At 39.6% G+C, this 24,480-nt stretch overlaps 1 protein-coding gene across 1 annotated transcript; it reads right to left on the bottom strand.

Moving 5' to 3' along the window:
• Positions 1–700: 700 nt before the first annotated feature.
• On the bottom strand, positions 701–17,218 carry LOC103713956 (GTP-binding protein SAR1A-like). Its single transcript, XM_008801020.3, has 3 exons — positions 16,905–17,218; positions 16,605–16,736; positions 701–1,250 (listed from the first exon to the last, which is right to left on the bottom strand). Exons 1-3 carry the CDS (start codon positions 17,031–17,033, stop codon positions 930–932), a joined length of 582 nt encoding a protein of 193 aa, XP_008799242.1. The 5' UTR covers positions 17,034–17,218; the 3' UTR covers positions 701–929.
• Positions 17,219–24,480: the final 7,262 nt, after the last annotated feature.

Below are 24,480 nucleotides of genomic sequence, written 5' to 3'. Positions count from 1 at the left end.
TTGTTATGGAACTATATCTGCCATCACTTGCAGCTGGTTTTCGGCAGAGCTTGAACTAAAAAAATTACACCATGGCAAGCTTCTCATACATTGGTGAATGTCTAGACTCCAGGAAAGCAATAAAATATTTTTAAGCCAATCTATTAACAGGGCTAAGCAAATGGGTAAAAGGTGATGCCCAGAGATGATCACCGAAGTGATGACATGTGGGGTAACTGGCTCCAGTATTCCTCCGAACCATGGTTTCCTGCAAGCATCGAACACAACTTCAAAGTGGCATCTAACGAATAATAAATCCCTCACAAAAATGGAAGCTTCAGAAAAAAAAAAAGTAACCTAATAAGAAAAATAAAATCTCTCCATTAATCCCTTTGTTTCAGTGGCATCAATTATATGCAACATAAGCATGCTTTATTTTGATGAAAACAAACAAGGCTGCACACTTCTATCTTAATTTTATTTGCGGGATATATAGTTCAACTACATCTTTAAATCTTTGATAGAGGATACCATATATCACATCCATCAAGATTTACCTTCATAGCCAATTAGGCACTACTCTCATTCTTCGATACTTGCATAAGAGCTGATCTTTAACCTGGCTGTCTTTTGAAGAATGAGAATCTAGAAGTTTGAGGTCAATATAGCCTATAAAGAAAATTACAGAAACCAAGTTCCCGTCCTTCAAAAAAACCCATGGTACAACAAACTGCTAATTACCATCACTATGCACCCACGAACACTATATTTCTGGCTATTACATACATGGAAAATACATTTTATAGTTTCCTCAAAAAAAAAAAAAGAAGAAAAAACACATTTTATAGTACATTGAACTGCAGAATCAATTTCACATACCTGCTAGCTGTACAAAACTACAACTATGAGATAGATATGACATTATATCATCTTTGCAAGCTACAAAACCTTTATTTGATGTATTGTGAGAGCCACCTGAAACCATCGCCATAACCCATCTTACGGACAATGCTGCACATAAAGAGCTCTATGGGTCGGATGTTGGTATTGGAATAATCTACTCTCCCTTTGCCGGTAGTGCAGTTTGCCAGGCCTAGAGAGTAACGTAGCTCATCCTCGGAAGCAGCATAAGGAATGTCGATCTTGTTTCCGAGGACAAGAAACGGAACGTTGGCCAGAGTTTCATCTGCTAGCAATGCATCCAGTTCAATTTTGGATTCGAGGAATCGCTCCTTGTCTGCTGCATCCACTATGTATACAACCGCATCAACCTGCAGGTTATACCCGGCTAGAGAGTAAAGCATCGCTTTGGATTTAACTCAACAGATCAATGAAGAAATAGAGAATACTAAATGAAGTAGAAATGTTAGGAAAATATAGCTTGGGATCACAGTTTAGTAATGTGGGCAAGATACCGTCACATCTGCGAGAAAACACAAGGTAAATATACTGTTTCTGTGACCATCTCTGATGAAAAATTTTCCTCTATACAAGAAAATGTATGAAGCATGCCATGTTTGATATCCATAACCTTAAAATTCAACAAGGAAATCTGTTTGCAAATTCACATTCATAAAAGACAAAACCAAAATGAGCGATTGTATGAATTCTATTGCAAGTGCAGAAAGCCCATCAATTCAAAGGGAATCTTGCTGCCATCATATAACTCTTAGTAGCCTGCTCAAAGATCATGCAACTACTAAAATTTAAGCTTACAAAAGAAAAATTTTAAAGGTTCTACCCGCATCGAACATTCTCCAGCAGGGAGGGAGCCCAGTGGGGGTTGCTACGCGGGTGAGGTTCTCCTCACCCCCCCCCCCCCCCCCCCCCCCCCCCCAACTCCCTTTTTTTAGCAAAAAAAAAAAAGAAAAGAAAAGAAAAGAAAAATTTTAAAAGCCTATGAATGCCAAGTTGATGAGGAAACCAAAACATTCTGGAATCAAAGAGCACCAACAGATAGCTCATAAGCAAAGTTTGAGGCCTCCCCTCGATTAAGCAATGATGCGTGCACTCAAAACCCTTTTTAAGGTGTCAGAGCAACTCTCTTACCAAATGCCTGATTCTAATGAGCACATTGAAGCAAGACAAGCCAAATCAAAACTCAAGCTATAAGGCAAGCAGCAGGACTGACTGCAGTAGCAAGAAAAGAAGCTGGAGGCACAATAGCAATGGCGCTTGATGACTACCTCTCAAAACAAGGAGCCATTGAACTCACACTCTTGCCTCTTAGTACTTAATTCAATTCAAACATCAGACAGTGACTGCACCAATTCATTTATCAGACAAAAAAAAATTATGTGCTTGAGAGTCATGCTCGCAGTTAGGGTCAGACTTATCTCTGCTATACAACAGGCTAGTCCCCTATGTTCTGGTGGAGCTCTAGAAGAAGGGAAATCTAACAAAAGTATTTGGAAGAAGATGAAGCTGCTAGAAATAAATCAATTTAGGGGGATATATGTAGGATTATAAATGAAAACAGAAAATGATAAGTAAAGAAATAAATAAATAAGAGGCTATGGAAGCAATCTAGGTTATGGAGGCACATCCATGAAGCTGCCCTTTGAGTAGTTTGAGTCCCTCATGGTGCACAAGATTTTGCATTCATCTATTCACTAGATGCAACCATACCCTCCTGCATGCATGCCCATAGATGGGAACACTTCGAACTGCAAGCCTCTTGTCACTCACAAACTGTCCAAAAAAACTCAAAATAATTAAACAAATTGAAAAGATTAACACAAATTATGCTTTTGCAAGTGGGAAGGAGAGTATACACGTGGATGCATTCTCTCATCTCCCAAAGGTTTGTCCCAACCTTTTTATATAGAGAATGAAAGGATGCCCTTAAAGTTTCAAATGGACACAAAGGAGAGTTGGAAAGCCAACAGTTGAATGCCAAATAAGTGTGTCCATTTGGAAAGATTGGAACCAAAGAAAGAATAACCATAGCTGAATGTAGACCTTCCAAAAATTCACTTTGATTTGAATTTCTAAAAAGGGTACTCTGTAAGGTGATCAATGGTCAAATAAGTAATTCAATAGAAACTTCTCAAAGGACAAGTTAGTTATTGTTAACCAATGGCCAAGAGACTAAAGAATGTGATATCACTATAAAAGACTCAATGGTCAAATGCTTCAGAAAATTTTGAAGTAAATTAAAAAGTTTAAACAGGAGCTACCCAAGATGGGAATCAGGTGCTGCTGTACTGGCCAAGAAGGTATTTGAGAATGATAACAGCTCTATCCAGATCTTCATTCCACATATCTTAGATTAAAGATCATTAGCCATATCACCAGAATTCACAACTCACTCTCAACCAACAAGAGGTGCCTCTTTCCAGCCTCGACAATGTTGAATGATCCTTCAGTAAAAGCAAGATAGTCGCATTTAATGGTCAGAATATTATCCTAAGCTTACATACACTGTTTACTTGTTCACTTCAAAGACTCATGATATACCATTTTCCCTGTGAGATGACAGGGAGTAGTTTGGAAATCACAAGCAAAACAATCTATAGTAGGCAAGACAGGGACCTCTCATTCAATTCCAACATTTTCAAGGGCATGTTTTTTTCTATTAATTAAAGATAGGGATCTATTCCAAATTTCTCTTTTATCAGCACTTCAGAGAGCAATATTCACATTAAAAGCATGCTATTTGGATGTTCCATAATAAACTTCCTAAAGGCCCTTAAAAGCAATGTTCACATTTTCAATTCCATTTTACTCAGCAGGAGGCACCACCATGGTTTGTCGCTTTGTCCTTTTGTTGTTGATAATCTCTCCCTAAGTAATCTACTATTCATAAAAGAGTGATTTAACTTCAGCAACTTCTGTTAGAAACTTTTCCATAGGCAAGTAAACTCTATGATGGTAGAACACAGAGAAAAGACAGAACTCAACAACAACAAAGAAATAGACAAACAAGAACCACAACAAGATCATTTTTTTCGCCATTTTTATCCATCTACTTCAAAGGATCACAAAAGCTTCTGGCTCATTAGTTTGGGTAACCATTTCAGTCAAGTACTGGGTTTACCGTCTGGAATGATGAGGAGATGTTTGTCTTATGAATATAGCTTCTTTTGGAGAATTAGTGAACGATCAAGATCTGTGCCAAAACCTCATCTGAGCTGGACAGAATTTTTAAAAATAATTTTTAAAAAAAAGATATGGGAATGAACCTAGTGTGGATGGTGGATCAAGTACTGGCAGCTAGAGTAAATTCATGAACATCAGGACAATTCTGCAAGAAATGAAAAACTCTTCGAGGACTAGCATCAAGTTAGTAACAAAAGATAATAGCATATAAACCTGTATGACATATTATAGTTCATATCTTCTATCAGATCCAAAAACACCAAAGTTTCTAATTGCTGTATCAAAACTAAAAGGCATTTTCATCGAATAATAGCAAGCACAAAACCTTTATGAGACAAGATGTGCTCTCCCGAGTTTCTCTACTAATCTTACTAGCAAAAAATTTTCACAGCCTCTCTAGAATCTCTTTCGATTCTACTATTTCCCATTCGTATAAGCATATTGTTAGGAGTATGCCCTAAAAGCCAATTTAGCAGACGCATTGTAATTATTCTAGAGGCATGAAATTTGTACTTAATCTTTTATTAATTAATAAAATCAGGCATTTTGTTCATTCGTGATATTATGTGTCCATAAATCGTCCTAAGAATTAATAAAAGTAATGACATATTCTCAAGAGTTGAAAATTTAAGGCATGTGTAATTAATAGTTAATTCCTGAATAGCTCCTGATCGATGGATCATCATGAAAGACGGTGATCGATCCGATGAGATTAGTGCGCATATCACTTTTCTTGATGGACGAGTCTTAAGTACATAGTGTGGCGACACTGGGGTGATTGTGCAATTGCTTGTTAGAAAACAAGGGTACTGAGCGTGACCAAAGCAAGAAATCACTTGGATGTCTATCCACTCGTTAGTGACTTACTTGATGCTGCAGTTGTATGATTAGTACTTAGACCTGCGGTGCCTCAGCTAATCACGGTGAGGGTGCTATAGTTTGACGAAAACATAAACATGGGCTCTAAGGGTATTTGTGGTGCATATTGGCTGTAGTAGGTTTACTGTCGGATTAGGGTTGCATCTAGATGGGATCTATCGACCTTGATAGATTAGGAGTGATCCTATATGATTTATTAGACTAAGTTCGAAAGACCTTGACCAGAGCAGTTCTGAAAAACGAGTTTTCCAAATCTCGAACTTGAGTCAAATAAATCTGACATAAGACAGACGATGGAGTTTGACGAGTTATCCATAACCTCCGTCATGTCGGAATTCATGATAAAAGTACTGTATCATACGCTAACTGCACCTAGAAGTTCATCCCTTCCGTTCTGCTGGGTTATCACTATATGCTGCTGGAGTGTCACTAGTAGATTGTGAGACTCGAAGACATTCACTTGGTGATCAGTGAACCCTAAGAGTAGAGTTGAAATCGTTCCAACCCGTTGAAAGAAGTTTCGATAATATTATGATAGAGATCATAATATATCTCGCTACCAGTCAAAATAGAACCTACGGGATCACACACATTAGAGGTTTTGATCGTTCCGATGTTGGATTACGATTTGGAATCGAAATTAAAATTGATTGTCAATTTGATTTAACCCGTAAGAGTTAGTGAGTTAATGAAGAAGAAATCACAATTGGATTGCAATTTAATTGATTTAATTGGACCTAATTAAATTAGGCTTAATCTTATTGGTTAAGGATGGGAAGGCCTAATTAATTAGAACACCTTATTAGATAAAGAACTTGATTCATGAAGTCCAATTCAAGTCCTAATTGGATTAAGATTCACATAAATCAATTTGGAGGACACATTGGGTTCTAATTGGATTAGGATTCAATTGATCAGGTGTAACCATGTAACACCTAATTAAATTAGGTGACCCACGCATGGAAGGGAGAGAGCCCTTCCTCCACGCGTGTGGAGCAAAGAAGGAAAGAGGGAGGGGCGTCCGCCCCTCCTTTCCTATAATGGCCCCACGCCATGTGGAGGGGCAGATGCCCCTCCTCCTCCTTGTTCACGCGGATTGCCACATGACATGAGCACATCCCTTAGATTCTCTTCAAACTCTTTTAAGTAAAGGTTGCGATAGAATTAAGTAAGGGATGCTGCAGATTTTGGAGGGATGGATCAAGGAGTGATTGATCTCTGAAATTATTTCTTGTTTGTATGGGCATGAGATGCGTATTTAAAGGGCCTTGGCGTGAAGCATGAAAGCATTGAAGCCTCCTGCTGCCGCCACACCACCCTCTCTCTTCTTCTTCCTACTTGGCGTGAGCAAGGAAAAGGGAAGAAGAGCTACGCCATCTTCTTCCTCCTCTTCGACGTTTATCGTCTTTCTTCTTCTTCCTCCCAAAATAATCAAGGAGTTGATTAAAAGAAAGAAATTCGTCCATCAAAGGTGATCTCTGCAAGGGAGCTAGCACCCTGGTGAAATCTTGGAGCGATCTGTAGCTCGTGTGGATACCTATAGAGGCCGGACGCTAGTGCGGCTTCAAAAGATAGCGGTGAAATTCTACCCGCTCAAAGGTAAAGATTATATCTTTATAAATTATATACAATTAGGAATTGTAGTAGATCTGAAATTAATATAGTCTTTTAATTTTAATCTTCCCTTTAGATTTTATAAATCTAAGTTAGAGAACTCTAGAAATTTTTGAAATCTACGTTTCCTAGAACGTTCATGAGATGAACGACCTCGCGCGTATCTTTCTGCTGCGATCGTCGCAACGCGTGTGGGGGTAATCCGACAGTGGTATCAGAGCCGCGTTTATGGGATTTAGATTAAACTTGATAGGCTTGATTAGGATTTAATTTAGATCTGAAAAATTTATATGCTTGCTAAAATTTCTACGTGCTAAAATTTCAGATTTCAGCATGCAGATTTTTATTTGAAAAATCTAGATCTTGCATGATTAATTTTAATTACAATAAGATTGCAATAATTAAAATCATATCTTGCATGATCAGAATTTCAGTTGATAGCATATTTAATTGAAATTTCCGGATCTGAAATTACTTAAGAAGTATGTGATAAGATTCAATCAAAGATTCATGATCATAAAAGATAAATTCCTATTTATGCCTATACTTAAAAGAAAATTGATACATGCATGATATGCATAGCATATGATCAAATCATAGAATCATGTTTATTAAAGGATAATTTTATTTAGGATTGTGCTTAAAAGAAAAATTAATATATGCATGAGATGTATATATATATATATATATATATATATATATATATATATATATATATGTTAAGCAATTTTACATAAGATGTGAATAAAAACCCAAATAGGTTAAGACATTTACATAAGATGTAAAACTAAACTAATATGACATTTACATAAGATGTAAACACATATGCAAAAGGTTTCATATTCACATAGGATGTAAACCTAAACAATATGACATTTACATAAGATGTAAACATATAACATTTGAAAGCAGTTTCATATTTACATAAGATTTAAACCCTATTCGAGACCTAAAACCTTCTCAATCAGTCGAGAGTGAACGATACATTGAGCTAGTCATATTTAATTAATTGATCTAATTGGTGTCTAGGAAAGCGTTAAAGATGGTTACTTAATTAGAACCTTACTCTCTAAGTAAAGAGAGCCTTCCACCTGTTTACCTGACCAATTGATCAATTACCTCCTATGAATAGCTCAAAGTTGGAATCACTAAGACTAGATTACCCAATATTTAGTCTAGAGGTCTTCCACCGTAGTAGAGTTGCTAAGGTCTTTCCGGCGTTAACTTGTCTCAGCTGGACACACTGGGCAAATTGCATGGGGGGCTGGACCTCTCTATTAGCATGAGACGTGGGGTAAAGATGGGGTTGGGGATCAATAACTGTTAGATGAGGACCCAATGACGACTTTACTTATACAGAAATTATGGTGGGTCTGACTTAACTAAGGAACAGGACCAATAACTGTTAGGTGAGGCCCTTATGACTTGGAGACCAAGTAGGCTACAACTTGCTTAAGAAGCATTGTACAAGAAGTTGTACACTCATCATTTATGTGTCACCAATAACTGTTAGGTGAGGTGGCATGTAAATTGGTGGAACCGTAGCACCCCACTTGAAACCTAAAGTCGCAGGTTTCCGTTTCTCTACTAGAGAAGTGTAGGAGATCCGAGAAAATAGTGGGAGATGTTTGTTTTAAAAGTCTCTGAAACAAATAGAAATTCAAATTCAAGTATAAAACTCTAACTAGAATCTTTACTCTCTGCAGATAAAAATGTCAGCCTCTAATTCCTTGACCCACATCCTTGAGAACAACCGATTGACCGAACCCAATTATAAAGATTGGCTCCGCAACTTGAAAATTGTCTTAAGTTGTGAGAAATTAGGGCATGTACTGAACCATGACACCCCAGTGTTACCAAATCGTCCATATGCTGAGCAGCGTGAGATGCATGCTAGATGGATGGATGAAGACAATAAAGTTAGATGCTATATTTTGGCATTCATGTCCAATGAGCTACAATGCCAGCATGAGAATGTGAAGACTGCCGGGGACATTGCATCACTTGCAAGAGTTGTATGGTGAGCAGAGTCACACAGCTCGGTTTGAAGTGTCCAAGATGCTCTTCAAGGCCAAGATGCGCAAAGGGCAGTCTGTCCATAATCATGGTCTGACCATGATAAAGGGCTTGGAAGAGCTTGAGAAGCTCGACATGAACATGCACAATGAATTGCAAACTGATTTGCACCTGCAATTCCTTCTTCATATGGACAATTTATTGTAAACTACCACATGAACAAGATTGAATGCACCAAACTTGAATTGTTAAATATGTTGGTAACAACTGAGGAAGCCTTGAAGAGTTCAAGAAGCATAGTTCTCGCTGCCGAGTTGACTTCTACTTCCAAGAGAGTCTACCTGGAAGAAGAAGTCTGCAAAGAAGCAGAAGATCGAGAAGAAGCCAAAGAAGAATGTTCCAAAAAAAAAGGCCGCAGATAAGGGAAAGTGTTTCCATTGCAACGAAGACGGCCATTGGAAGAGGAACTGTCCAATCTATATGGGGAGTATAAAGAGCAAGAAGGGTGACACGCCTTCTGAAGGTATGTCAGATATGCTCATTATTGAAACGAATCTAACGGTTTCTTCTACTTCCAGTTGGGTTATAGATTCTGGTTCTAGTGCTCACTTGTGCACTACTATGCAGGATTTAAAGAAAAATAGAAGGCTTACGGAAGATACGGTAACCCTTCGGATTGGCAATGGAGCAAGAATTGTTGCTGTTGCTGTGGGCACCTACCCTCTGTGATTGCCGTCTGCATTTAGTTTGATACTTAGGAAATGTTATTATGTACCTGTTGCTAGCAGAAACTTGAATTCTGTATCTTATCTAGCACATGAAGATTTTGAATTCAATTTCAATAAAAATTACTGTTTCGTTTATTTGAGAAATAAAATAGTTGTACGTAGTTTTATGATTGACAGTCTCTATCCCTTACATTTGGATGTGTCTGTGAATGTATTTGAGCAAACAGTGAGTACCATAGGATCTAAAAGATCTAGAGATGAGATAAATCAAAAGTATTTGTGGCACCTCAGGCTTGATCATATAGGAGAAGACAGAATAAACAAATTGAAGAAACATGGGCTTATAGGCTCATTGACTTCCGAGTCATATCCGATTTGTGAATCCTGCCTTTAAGAAAAAAATGGCCAAATTATCCTTTGTAGGATACGGGGAGAGGTCCACTGAAATACTTACCCTAGTACACACTGATGTGTGTGGCCCATTCGATGTGCAAGCTAGGGGAGGTTATTCTTACTTCGTAACATTTACCGATGATTGTTCTCGGTATGGGTATGCGTATCTTATAAGATACAAGTCTGAAGCTTTTGAAAAGTTCAAGAAGTTCAGATATGAAGTAGAAAAACAAACAGAAAAACTCATTAAGGTTCTTCGATCAGAACGAGGTGAATACCTTAGTGAAAAATTCCGTGATTATCTTAAAGAAAATGGTATAGTTTCATAATGGACCCTCCTGGAACACCTCAGCTCAACGGAGTGTTAGAGAGGAGAAATCGGACCCTATTGGATATGGTCAGGTCCATGATGAGCTTCACTGATTTACCCTTATTCCTTTGAGAAGATGCCCTACTTTCAGAAATATATATATTGAATAGAGTTTCCTCTAAGTCTGTTCCTACCACACCATATGAGATATGGCATGGTAAGAAACCAAGTCTTGGTCATCTCAAGATTTGGGGATGTCCGGCCCACGTCAAGCGACAACAGGCAAACAAGTCAGAGGCTAGGACAGTTAGTGCTCGTTTTATATGATATCCTAAGAAGTCATTAGAATACAATTTTTACGTCCCAGAGGATCACAAAGTGTTTGTGAGCCAATATACTATCTTTCTGGAAAAACAGTTTATCCTTGATAAAGGCAGTAGGAGAAAAATTGAGCTCAAAGAGAAAATCTCTGAAGAGCAACGAGCCACTGTACCTATAGAACCTATTTTTTTTGGTGAAATACCTATAGAACCTATTCACATTGAGCCAATACACATAAAACCTACTCCACCTCGTAGATCTAGTAGGATTTTCCATCCTCCTGAAAAGTACTTAGGTATACTTACAGAGGAAGTAAGGGAAGTATTCTTCGTGGGAAATAGGGATCATTCTAAGGATCCCAATAGCTACAACGAGGCGATGTTAGACATCGATTTCGAGAAATGGTTGGAAGCGATGAAGTCGGAGATGGACTCCATGCATACCAACCAAGTCTGGACCTTAGTAGATCCACCAGAAGGTATAGTATCTATTGGATGTAGATGGATCTACAAGAGGAAAATAAGTTCGGATGGCCAGATAGAGACCTATAAGCAAGGCTAGTAGCAAAAGGTTATAGTCAGCGCGAAGGCACCGACTTTCAGAAAATCTTTTCACCTGTATCCATGCTGAAGTCCATTCGAACATTGCTTGCTATTGCAGCATATCATGACTATGAGATATGGCAGATGGATGTGAAAACTGCTTTTCTAAATGGATATCATGAAGAAGATATCTATATGAAGCAGCCTTTGGGTTTCACTTCCAGTGATGGTGATCACAAGGTCTGCAAACTGCAAAGGTTCATCTATGGACTAAAGCAAGCATCTCGGAGTTGGAACACTCGTTTCAACAATGTAATCAAATCGTTTGATTTCATTAAGAGCGAAGAGAAACCATGTGTTTATAAGAAGATTAGTGGGAGGGCTATTGTATTCCTCGTATTATACGTGGATGATATCCTCATAATTGGGAATGATATTCCGTATGGTTGTCTAAGAAATTCTCCATGAAAGACCTTGGGGAAGCATCCTACATTTTAGGAATTAAGGTATATAGAGATAGATCCAAAAGAATGCTTGGCTTGTCACAGAAAATGTACATAGAGAAAATGCTGAAGAGGTTCAGCATGAAAAACTCAAAAAGGGGATTACTACCCCTTAGGCATAGGATTCATCTCTCCAAGAAGATGTGCTCAACACATCTGAAGAGATTCAACGCATGAGCAAGATCCCTTATGCTTCGGCTATAGGGAACCTCATGTATGCCATGCTATGTACACGACCTGATATAGCACATGCTGTGAGTATCACAAGCAGATATCAGTCGAATCCAGGTGAAGAGCACCGGACAGCTGTGAAGAACATTCTTAAGTACTTAAGAAGAACTAAGGATATGTTCTTGATCTTTGGAGGATCAGAATTAAAGGTAGAAGAATACACAAATTCAGATTTGATGACTAACATTGACGATAGAAAGTCTACATTAGGGTATGTGTTCTTATGCAATGGTGGTTCAGTAAATTGGAAGAGTTCTAAACAACCGATTATTGCAGATTCTACCATGAAAGCTGAGTACATTGCCGCCTCTGAAGCTGCAAAGGAAGCATTCTGGTACAAAAAGTTTGTTGAAGAGTTAGGCGTGATGTCATCAGATGCTATCACACTCTACTGCGACAACAATGGCGTCATAGCACTAGCTAAGGAGCCGAGGTCTCACCAGAAGTCTAAGCACATAGAGCGACGATATCGCCTGATACGCGACTACCTCGAAAAGAAGTATGTAGAAGTGCAGAGAGTAGCCTCCACAGATAACGTGGCGGACTCATTCACTAAACAGCTGAGTCAGCAAAAAACAGAAGCACACCTTGAGAAGATGGGGCTTAGATATGTCTGATTGGCTTTAGTGCAAGTGGGAGATTGTTAGGAGTATGCCCTAAAGTCAATTTGGCAGACGCATTATAATTATTCTGGAGGCATGAAATTTGTACTTGATCTTTTATTAATTAATAAAATCAAGCATTTTGTTCATTTGTGTTATTATGTATCCATGAATCGTCCTAAGAATTAATAAAATTAATGACACATTCTCAAGAATTGAAAATTTAAGGCATGTGTAATTAATAGTTAATTCCTGAATAGCTTCCGATCGATGGATCATCCGAAGAACGGTGATCGATCCGATGAGATTAGTGCACATATCACTTTTCTTAATGGACGAGTCTTAAGTCCATAGTGTGGCGACACTGAGGTGATTGTGCAAGTGCTTGTTATAAAACAAGGGTACTAAACGTAACCAAAGCAAGAAATCACTTGGATGTCTATCCACTCGTTAGTGACTTACTTGATGCTGCAGTTGTATGACTAGTACTTATTAGACCTGCGATGCCTCAGCTAATCACGATGAGGTTGCTGTAGTTTGACGAGCACATATATATAGGCTCTAAAGGTCCTTGTGGTGCAGATTAGCTGCAGTAGGTTTACTATCGGATTAGGGTTGCATCTAGATGGGATCTATCGACCTTAATAGATTAGGAGTGATCCTATGTGATTTATTAGACTAAGTTCGAAAGACCTTAACCATGGCGGTTCTGAAAAACGAGTTTTCCAAATCTCGAACTTGAGTCAAATAAATCTGACATAAGACAGACGATGGGGTTTGACGAATTATCCATAACCTCCGTCATGTCGGGATCCATGATAGGGGTACTGTATCATACGCTAACTGCAACTAGAAGTTCATCCCTTCCATTCTGCTGAATTGTCACTATATGCTGCTAGGTGTCACTAGTGGATTGTGAGACTCGAAGGCATTCACTTGGTGATTAGTGAACCCTAAGAGTAGAGTTGAAATTGTTCCAACACATTGAAAGGAGTTTCGATGATATTATGATAGAAATCATAATACATCTCGCTACCAGTCAGAATAGAACATACGGCGTCACACACATTAGAGGTTTTGATCGTTCTAACGGTTGGATTACGATTTGAAATCAAAATTAAAATTAATTGTCAATTTGATTTAACCCGCTAAGAGTTAGTGAGTTAAAGAAGAAGAAATCGCAACTAGATTGCAATTTAATTGATTTAATTGGACCTAATTAAAATAGGCTTAACCTTATTAGATAAGGATGGAAAGGTCTAATTAATTAGAACTCTTTATTAGATAAGAAACTTGATTCATGAAGTCCAATTCAAATCCTAATTGGATTAGGATTCACATAAATCAATTTGGATGACACATTGGGTTTTAATTGGATTAGGATTCAATGGATCAGGTGGAACCATGTAACACCTAATTAAATTAGGTGACTCATGCATAAAAGGAAGGGAGAGAGCCCTTCATGCGTATGGAGCAAAGAAGGAAAGAGGGAGGGGCGTCCGCCCCTCCTCACGCACAAAGAAAGGAGGGGCGTCCGCCCTCCTTTCCTATAATGGCCCCGCGCCATGTGGAGGGGCAGATGCCCCTCCACCTCCTTGTTCACGCGGATTGCCACATGGCATGAGCACATCCCTTGGATTCTCTTCAAACTCTTTTAAGTAAGAGTTGCGATAGAATTAAGTAAGGGGTGTTGCAGATTTTGGAGGGATGAATCAAGGAATGATTGATCTCTGAAATTATTTCTTGTTTGTATGGGCATGAGATGCCTATTTAAAGGGCCCTGGCATAAAGTATGAAAGCATTGAAGCCTCCAGCTGCCGCCACCCTCTCTCTCCTTCCTCCTTAGCGTGAGCAAGGAAAAGGGAAGAAGAGCTGCGCCATCTTCTTCCTCCTCTTCGACGTTCGTCGTTTTTCTTTTTCTTCTTCTCAAAGTAATCAAAAAGTTGGTTACAAAAGAGGAATTCAGCCATCAAAGGTGATCTCTGCAAGAGAGCTAGTACCCCGGTGAGATCTTGGAGCGATCTGTACCTCGTGTGGATACCTGTAGAGGCCGGACGCTTGTGCGGCTTCAAGAAAACCAGAAATCCAACGATCATCAGATAGCGATGAAGTTCTACCCGCTCAAAGGTAAACATTATATTTTTATAAATTCTATACAATTAGGAATTGTAGTAGATGTGAAATTAATCTAGTCTTTTAATTTTAATCTTCCCTTTAGATTTCATAAATCTGAGTTAGAGAACTCTAGAAAATTTTTGAAATCTATGTTCCCTAAAACGTTCATGAGATGAACAACCTCGCGCGTGTCTTTCCGCTGCGATCGTCGCAACGCGTGTGGGGATAACCTGACAAATATTTATCTACAAATGTGGGCTAGATACAAGCAAAGTTCACTAGGAATGTCCATTTATTACCACATTACAAATTTTCATTTAACATGTTTTTCTTGACTCAATAATCAATTGATGGTTCAACAAAATCTGGAAACGCTTATAGTGGTTCTTAAGGTTGATGAAATGTAAATTTCAAAAAAAAATCAACAAACAGAAGGAGATGCTTGTGGAGTGATCTTTACTGTTCTCTTTCTCTTACTCATTTTGAGAGAGAGAGAGAGACTCTGCAATCTTGTATCACGTACCTGCCAGTTTGTTAATTATTTGTATATCAGGCATCAGAGCTTCAATTAACCATCAGATCTCAAAGTATGTGAGATCTGCCTCTTTAGATGCATTTTTCATAGATAGTCATCTTCTATTATTATTTTTTGTTCGTGGTATTTAGACTAACACTATCTCAATCATACATCTTTATACCAATTTCGACTGACGCCTTGATGATAACATACTCTTTCATCCAACCTATTTCTCATGGTATCAGATCCAATTGTTGGGCACGATACTTCTAGAAGCTTCAGCACTGGGGGCTACACAAACTGGCACTTCCACTGCTTGATCCAATGATGTATGCGATATCCCCAATGTATAAAGTTCATAGACATAAGTGATCCCAAAAATATATAGTTCATAGACATGGGCTGCTCCATAACTCTCAAACTAAGCACTAAAATTCCTACTAAAAGACAACTAGGAGACAAGAATAGGACACCATGGGAGGTTAGGCCAATCAGTCGACTAGCCTGTTCCAGATACCTAAAGATGAATTTGGAGTCCTAGTTGACTGGGGGCCTTGATGGGTTAGGAAACCAGCATCTATTCATAGAGGACATAAAGAAAGGCTTATAGAGTTCTTCATCAATACTCCGTATATAGGAGAATGATGAGAGAGGAACAATATGCCCAGGGATCCCTGGTAAATCGTTCTATAGGTCAAGCAACGTTCAAGAGCCTTGTAGCTATCTTCTGGGCAAGATATGCTCTCCAATATCAGTATAAATTGTGTTTTTGCCTGACCAAGAGAATGACAACCTTGGGCATACATATGTTTATGCTAACATGAGGACTTCTAGTAAATGACAATCTCTAAAACTATCGCTACTGTCACTAAAAACTAGTCTTAGCCACCTCAGATTGGAGCTAGATCGGTACCCCTTCTTTGAACTCAAGTTAGAACTGTGGATTTTGGTTGAATTTGCTATTGTTAGTGACACTAGTGCTTACTTTGCCGGTTGCAATAGTTATTTTTGAAAGAGCCTTTTAGTGCATTGAAAAATGTGATGACCACAAAAAAGGTGGAAGTTGAACAGAAGAATGATAATATGGACAGATATATTGAAGAAGACATTTTTAAGGGCTTCAATAATGAGATCATCCAACAATTTCAGGATATGAAGATCCATCAAGGAGAACTGAAATGGTACCTATTGAGCATCAGGAGATGTAATTAAAAGCTTATGTTCTACATGAATAAATGATATCTTACACAGTTGAATTTGCTGGATGTTTTTCACCTGGTTTACCATTTTGATTTAGAAATGCACCAATTGTTTCATATTCTCTGTCTTTTGAGAAAAACTATTGGCTCCATGACGAATTTAAATGATCAGATATTCGGCTAACTAGTTATGCGCGACATGTTAGATGTCATTTCACTGCATCCATAAACGAAAATTGTAGTAGAATCATCGTGAATAAGTCCATTTGTTTTGTAAGCAGCGGAACAGCAACAGTTTCTAGAAGGGCAGAAATCAATACAGATATCAGGACAAGCAAAAGTTACATCAAACATACAACTAAATTCCTTCCTCAATAACTCCAGATTCTTCAACAAAGAAACCATATTCAGATCTTAATATCATTATATCAACGCCAAATTAAGATGGATGAATATAAACCCTAGAATTCTTTCCTTCTTTCACCACTGTAGCTAGACCGCCATAATGAAACCCACATATCAGAAGCAGAAAGAAGGATGGAGAAATAAATTACCTTAGCGTAATAATCCCTCCAGACTCTGCGGGCCATCCGATGGCCCCCCAAATCGAACGCCGTGAACCTGATCTTCCCGATCATCAGTTCCTCCGCCGTCGGGAACTGCGTCGGCTGGTGCTGCCCCAACCTCTGCCCCCAAAACGGCAAAAAAAAATATTAAACCCCTCAACTCAAATCACTACAAATAGACTATCTTTTCCTTCTTGTACAAGAAAGTAGACGAAGAGAAATCAACTAAATTATTAGAGGGGAAAGGAAAGGAAAGAGGAAGAGAAGGGATGGAGGACTGGACTTGACCTCATCTTTGAGCATGTGGAGAAGGGTTGTCTTGCCGGCGTTGTCGAGGCCCAAGAAGAGGATCTTCGCCTCCTTGGTCGCCAGCCCCAGCATCGCCAGGATCCCGTACAGCCACTCCACAAGGAACATCTCTCCCTCCCTCCCTTCCCTTCCCTCTCTTCACGCACAGTTACTGGGGTTTCTCTCGCTTTCTTTTTCTTTCTTCCTCGCCCTTTCTTAGCCACGAAGGTGGTGGCGGCGGCGGCGAGAACAACAGAGAGTCCGAGATCTTGCCCTCTACGATACGGACAAAAAGATGACAAACTTGGCTCTAACGCTTTACTTTTGGGTGGTGGTGCTTTGTGTCGCTGGGCCGGCTGGAAAGAATCAGTTGTTCCGGAGGCGCAACGGTAAGGGCTAAAGTGATAAGGAAGGAAGAATCCTTCAAACTGGGCTTTTACTGGGCCGTGGAGAGGTCGGCCCACAATTCTGGATACAACCATCCATTATATTTTTTTATTTGTTTGTTTTATATTATATTTCTTGGACTTATCTATAATTCCTACAAGCAAGATTGCCATGTTAGAATGGTACAAGGGTGAGAGATGGAAGGACATGATTATTAGGAAGCAGATGCTATTATTACATCACCCTCTATTCTGGGACATTTGGACTATGGTGAGAGGTGATGTTAAGTTCCAAGCTAGGCATCGTATTGGCGGATCACTTCGGAGGTATCATGTTAGTTTGAGGAAGAAAGTTGTCTAGCACACTCCGTGATATGTCGTTTTTTGACTTTTTTGGATATATCCATATTGGAAGTGTATAAGCCATCCGCTGTAGAAAAGAAAAAGGTAATATAGTATAGGCATCAGAACCCAATCACATACGAAACTCCTGCCGTCCTGAAAACCCAGCCCAACACAGTCTTATATGGGCCAAGCTGGGTCGAGGAAATGCCATTTCACTTGGTTTGGCCGGGTTGCGTTCTGAGAATGGACCATCTCTTTCTCCTTTAGTGATAGCTGTGTAGTTCAATACAGAACTCTGAGCCATGGGTGGGTCAATCTGATGAGGCTAGGATGGAGCATGTTATAGATAGTAGTATGGTCCTATTTGCCCATAGTCATCAAGAATTCAAAAGTCCTACTAATTGTATATATGCCATTAAATGACTCCTATATACAAAACTATTCAAGATTTGGATAATGAACAGCTGGTAGCAAGCTTATGGCCATCAACTTGATCTGTAGGATTAGGTTATAGCCATAAAATTTAACAGACTAGCAACATCAGTACAGCTTCCATAGCTTAGCCAGATATTCCCTATCCAACCTCCATGCCAGGCGATTTAAGATGCACTAGATCCCTAACCTGGTACTGGGTTTACTAGGAGTTATCCTACTTAATTTTCTACTATGATATCTTTGCTAGAGCTTGAAAACTGCTTGTATCCATGAAGCATCCTACTCCAGGATAAGTTTGAACTTTTTTTACATAAATTAGTCAAGTGCCACAACATATATATCCCCAGTTCCCCACTTTGATTTCTAGCACTCACGAGATTGTCTGCGGTGATTTTGGACCGGCAATTTTTTTCACATTATTTAACCCAATGCAACATTGAAATTATAAATAGAAAAAAACGTAGTGCACATTACAATATAATAGTAGCTATTAAGATCATGATTGAGACTACATTAAAAATTGTCGTGAAGATAATCCATCTATTCATGACAAGGTTGATCTCTGGAGTGTAAGATATTTTAAAATGCGAGCTACCAAGGTTTCCTACACAATTAGATGCATTGTTAGGAAGTGGTTCTGGATTTTTTGAGAAAACCTTATCTATTTCATGAACACTTTGCAGCTTGCCTTGTCGTAGCGATCCGAAACAATCCTTTGGCTCTCATGGAGCGACCCAAAACAGTCCTCTTTCTCTCCTGTAGTGATCTACAACAAATTAATCTTTCCCTCTCTTACAGATCCAGAACAATCCTTTTCCTCGGGTATACAAATCCGACTACAGCAGCGCATGCTTTTGTCACGTAATTATGGCGTTATCTGTGTCAAGTACTCCAGAAAACACCACCCAAATATCATGCATCAAGCCTCCATTATGTCAAGAAGTGATGCAACTGTTGCGGTACAGCCCAGTTTGCCATAGTTCTTTGGATGGTCCAAAACAGTCCTTTTCCTCACGTAGATGAATCACGATAGCATGCAGCTCCGTCACACGAACTTTGACGGTGGCTTTCACAGATCTCACCACACCCCAGGCGTCCCCAGGTAACATGGAATAATGCTCCTTGATATATATATATATATATATATATATATATATATATATATATATATATATATATATATATATATATATATATATATATATATATATATATATATATATATATATATATCCACTGTCCGCTAATAATTTAACTTGTCTGAAGATCCCACCAAGCGCACTGGGCCCCTTTCATAAAATCGACTTGGCCCTTAGCTGTGTTTCTAGATCGCCATGACTCATTAGAGACTTATTTACCGGAGCAAGTACATCGGTCTCCGTAGTAACTTGCCCTTAAGTACCCATCTGCATGCTTCCATGACATTTACCAAACCTGACACATATTATCATGTTAAAATAAAGCCATGGACGATGAAGTGCCGACTTTGCAGTCGTGTAATATATTCTACGCTCAGGTTACAGATTCCTGGATGCTAAAACCGCATCCTGCAGGCTGTCAAGCACGGTGTTGTCCCTGCAACCCTGCAACTCATTTTATTTTAGGGTTCGTCAACCATCATGGGTTGTTGGAGCATTGATGCTTATTAACGCCTGGGCGAGCTAGTACTGTGCCTGTCCCTTGTCCTGTGCATTAACGAGCCCATGTAATAGTAATAATGGCGATCACCATGAATGGACCTGCAGCTATAACATTGGCTCTCATATTACTGCAGCAGTGTCCAACAACTTGAGTCTCGATCAGGAGAAATCCAATGGCTACATTCATTAAAATACGGATGGTAAAATAGCTCGAGCCAAGGGCGTTGTCAACTAGCTAGGTTAGAGTCACCACTGACGGCCTAGAGGGCTTTGCCAGTCCACGGACTTGCACATTCTGAGGCAGATTCGAGCAGGGCCCTTCGAAGGCATCTCACTGGGGGTAAAGAAATCTCATGAGCCCGTACGTAGTAGCCACGAAAGCCACCATGGATGACAGGCTCCATAAACGCTCCTGACGCGTTCTCTGAAATCTCATGGGTCCGTACGTAGCGGCCCCAAAAGCCACCATGGATGTCGAGCTCCATAAAAACTCCCGACGCGTTCTCTGAAAACGAGGCGATGATGGCATTGATTGGAAAAATCATCATGAACGCGTGCAAAATTGGGCCATCAAGAATCCATGCATGGAGTAAGTGCTAACACCGAGTAGTAATTAATGGCGAATACGAGAAAGTTGTGGCGCTTGGGACGGGCTAGCTTTGTATCACTTCAGTCCCTGGATCCACCGAGCTTTGGCACGGTGAATGGCTAACTTTACATCGTTTCTTTCTTTCCTCCAATTACCATGCTCAGATTCATAGGCTTCTGGACGTTCTTCAATTGAAGCCATCTTCTAGGACGCCATAATGAGAACAGCGCGACTCTCCTGGAACTCAGCAACTCGGATCCCATTTTGGAGTTGTTGGCTCATTAACTCCAGCAATCATGACTCATCTGGCTGGAGCCAGATATATCACCAAGGCGTAACCCAATCTTGTGAACCACTTCGGACAATGAGTGAAAAGGCCAGGTTTCTAGGGGACGATGAATTGGGTGTCGTACAGATGGTAGGGAGAAAATAAAAAAAAAAAGTACAAACTGTGGAGCGAGAGGAGAAAGGTGACGAACACAAGCGGCCAAAAGGTAAACAAAAGCCAAGGGGAAGCTCTGGGTCGCCGCTTTATGACGTCCGGCTGGGGAAAGCAGTTTGGAGTTTTGGAAGGATGAAACCCTCTTTTTATGCACAAACTTTGCTTTATTTAAACCTTCTTTCTGCTGGCTTCGCAACGTGTCGCCTTCAGGACAGCGGAAAAAAAGGGTTAATGCGGCCAAAAAGACTGCCCGAAACCTGGTCCATTCGGACGCTGATTTGCTAATGATCACCATAATCTTATCTCATGCCATCGCGGATTCTTAGCCAAATACCTACCCTTCTCTTAATTTATTATTAGTAGCTTATTAGTTTAAGATAATGGTGTGTGGTTCTCTCTACTCGCAAACAGTGCCCTCCTACCTTGTCTTAATTACGGAACATAATGTTCCAGTGACCCGTCTCTGATACACCGCATTATTGTTGTGTTTCAATTGATGGACGGTGCGGGTTGATACGGCTTCTGCACGGGATCTTTGCATTGTCGCATCAAAAAGATCAGACGGCGCACGTCGGTGGGTCACCCTACTCATTGCCTTACCGCCTCACGGGTACTTTTCAAAAGTCTGGTGGGTCCAGCGGCATCTGACGGTGATTGGACGGGCGGCTTTTCTTCATTCTCCAATTTGCACACCACGCTGTGTGTAAAGAAGCGTATATATACAAACACAAAAAATGTATGTATAATTAGTAGGTTTAGACACGTAATCAAAGAAAGCCGTGTACGTGGATTTGCGTTTAATTTGAAATCAGAAGTTAAATAATTAGGGTTATTTATAAAATCACGGACACCGCCCGCCATTAACGGCACCGTACAGTTTGTCTGCTGTGGTGGTATTACCGTTATTTAGTCCAAAATGAAGGGCGAATAGTTATTAGATCCTCTCTTAAACAACCCACACCGAGCTACCCCGCTAGGCTATTACAACTACTCGCTTTCTGTCATCACGTGGTTGCGAAAAAGGAGCTATCATCACCTCTCCCCCTCTCTCTCTCTCTCTCTTCTCTCGAAAGGGAGACTGGGCGGCGGGGACGGCGGATTCCGGCGATGTGGTGAGGTTCCGGCGGGCTTACGTCATATTTCCGGCGATGTCGACTGCCGGGAGGAGTAGACGGACCGTCGTGTGCTTGGCCGCCGTCCTATTGAGCGTTTGGCTTCTGCATGGATTCGTGTGCTTCAACTCTCGAGCGATGGCACTTCGGATATTTCCGGTGAACTCCGGGGGTAAAAGTAGGGGGACGCCGCTCATCGGGCGGAGGCCCATCCCTCTCCGCCCCTCCACGGCGACGGCGGGTGGTGGTATTGATGACAGCAAGCGGGTGGTGCCCAGTTGCCCCGACCCGCTCCACAACCGGTAACCATATCTCTCTACCAGAATGGCGCCGCTGTCTTTTTTCTACAACTACGAGTTAAATGGGGAAGTCTTTTGTAGTTCTTTTTTTTTTTTTTTGTGTGTGTGCGCATGTATAGATGATGAAGGAAGGAAAAGGAGGGGGCTTTGTATTAGTAGAATCTCCTGCATTTGTAATTTAATTTGTTCTTAAAACAATGTTATTACCTTACTAGAAATGTAACCAAGAGAGGAGATTCTTAGCATACAGAGTCTAGTGTTGTTTTAGGTCTGAGAGAAAAACTCCCGGAAATAAAATCATATATTTTGTTCCATAATACATCTCCACTTCTCAAATTTCTCTCTTCTCATCTATCTGTTGTTTTATTAGCAAAAAAAAAAAAAAAAAAACGATTCCCAGTTTACAAATATGCTAAAGAACCACGCATAGACTGAAATCTCTCTATCTCCCTCTCTTGCCCCCTTTCTATCTTCGTGCATTCTGATATCAAGGGCTTAGATATTTTTTTTATATATTTTTCAGTACATCGGAAGCTCGCATTAATTTTACACCAGCATTGCCATCACAGTTAAGACACAAAATATTTCATAAAAGTGAAAGAATAGAGGTCCAGAGAACCTCTAAACGATCTGATCAGTGACTTGGTTCGTCTTTGAAAACAGTATAAACACTAGGCAGAGCCGAAAGTCCGCACAGGGGCGTATGTATGGCGGATCTGTATCGTTGACCGCGTTGACTGACGTTCGGATTTGGATGATGGTAATTAAATGCTACAGTTCCTCTTCTTCTTTTTATCACTTAAAATGGAAAAAAACACGTATTATTTTGTGAAATTTTAGATTAGACTATAGATCTTATAAATAGACGATACGGTCAATCAGTCAAATCCGGTCGCCATGACGAGGGTTTATGTTCGGGTATTTTTGCCATTAATGGAAATAAAAAGGGTATTTAAGTCATCCAAGCATCATTGTCTGGATCAAGATATATGGCAGGCTTGGAGGGTGACGCCATAATTCTCCAGACATGTTCGTTTGTGACATTTATTATCCCTATCCTCCTAACGACCGTATTTTAAAACCTATGCGAGCTGATGATCCGAATCCAATGGGCATTAGGTGGTTAATATGGACGGTGGATCTGAATCCGCATAAGAAGTTCTATGCTGATACGATGCTGGAATAGCTGGGGGCGGGCGGCTGTGAGAGGAAATTTGTCGGCTATCGGTTTGGATGGGAATCTCATTGACCTGCTCACCGCCTCACCTTTGCTGCATTCATTAAATATTATTGGATCGATATGATTTAATAAAAGATTAAGATATTTTTGGTTTTTAATTAAATTCTTATCCGAACATCTCTTCACGTCGGTCTAAAAACGCCATTATTCTGAGTTCTCCCACTGCACCTCAGAGGTCATGTGATTTTGCTTTTTGCTCCCCTTGATGGAATGAAATTTGGCCTGATGGGAAATTCCATTTGTTGGTGGTGGTCATTGGCGTTGGAATCGACTTCTTTTGCTCTCTGTATAGGATGAAATTTTGTTGGGTTTCAGATCTTTTTGTTTGGAAATTAAAGCTAAGTTTTCTTGTAATTCTCTCATACAAACTACTCTTTGTTTGTTGATTTTTTTTTGAAAATTTTGTTAATTTTCAGATTTCATTGCTTGTTAATTCTGTTTAACAATTTTTCATCCAAAATATTTTTGAAGACTTTACTCACTCCAATTTCTAAAAATCTAATTCATTATTAGAGACTTGAGCAAGGAGGCTGAGAAGTAAATACAAGAACCTATTTTGCTCACTTAAATTTCTAACAATTCAAATGCGAAACTTATTTTGCTAGTGATAGAAATAAGATCAGAAGCCTGCTCGTTCAATCTTGAAAGATGAAGAATGATGATATTCTTTTGAAAACCAGCAGAAATTGACTTCAAGTTTGGACATGTATTAAATATATATAATCATCAAGTGAAGCATGTAGAAGAAATTCATCATTATGTGTAGAGAAAGTAGATGGTTCTACAGGACTTAGCAAATGGATACTCAAAGTCATCAGAATTAAGAGCTCGAAAGAGATAAGTTCTATTTTGGTCCTTGTATGATTATATCTCCCTCAAAACTGATCCTCTAACTCTTTTTGTATCCAAATTTATGGGGATGATCCTGTAAAGTCAGCAATAACTACCTGATTTCCCCAGGATCAAAAATGTTTCAGGGATTAAGTCCGTGACAAGGGGGAAGCAATGATTAATTAAAAGGGAAGCAAAAGCAATATTATTGCAATGGTAGGAAGTACATAAAAAAAAAAGATGAAATAAAATACAGT

Source organism: Phoenix dactylifera, chromosome 4, assembly GCF_009389715.1.
Source record: "Phoenix dactylifera cultivar Barhee BC4 chromosome 4, palm_55x_up_171113_PBpolish2nd_filt_p, whole genome shotgun sequence".
Lineage (NCBI taxonomy): Eukaryota > Viridiplantae > Streptophyta > Magnoliopsida > Arecales > Arecaceae > Phoenix > Phoenix dactylifera.
Note: the sequence above shows the minus strand (reverse complement) of the source record. Positions and strands in the feature narration are given on the sequence as shown.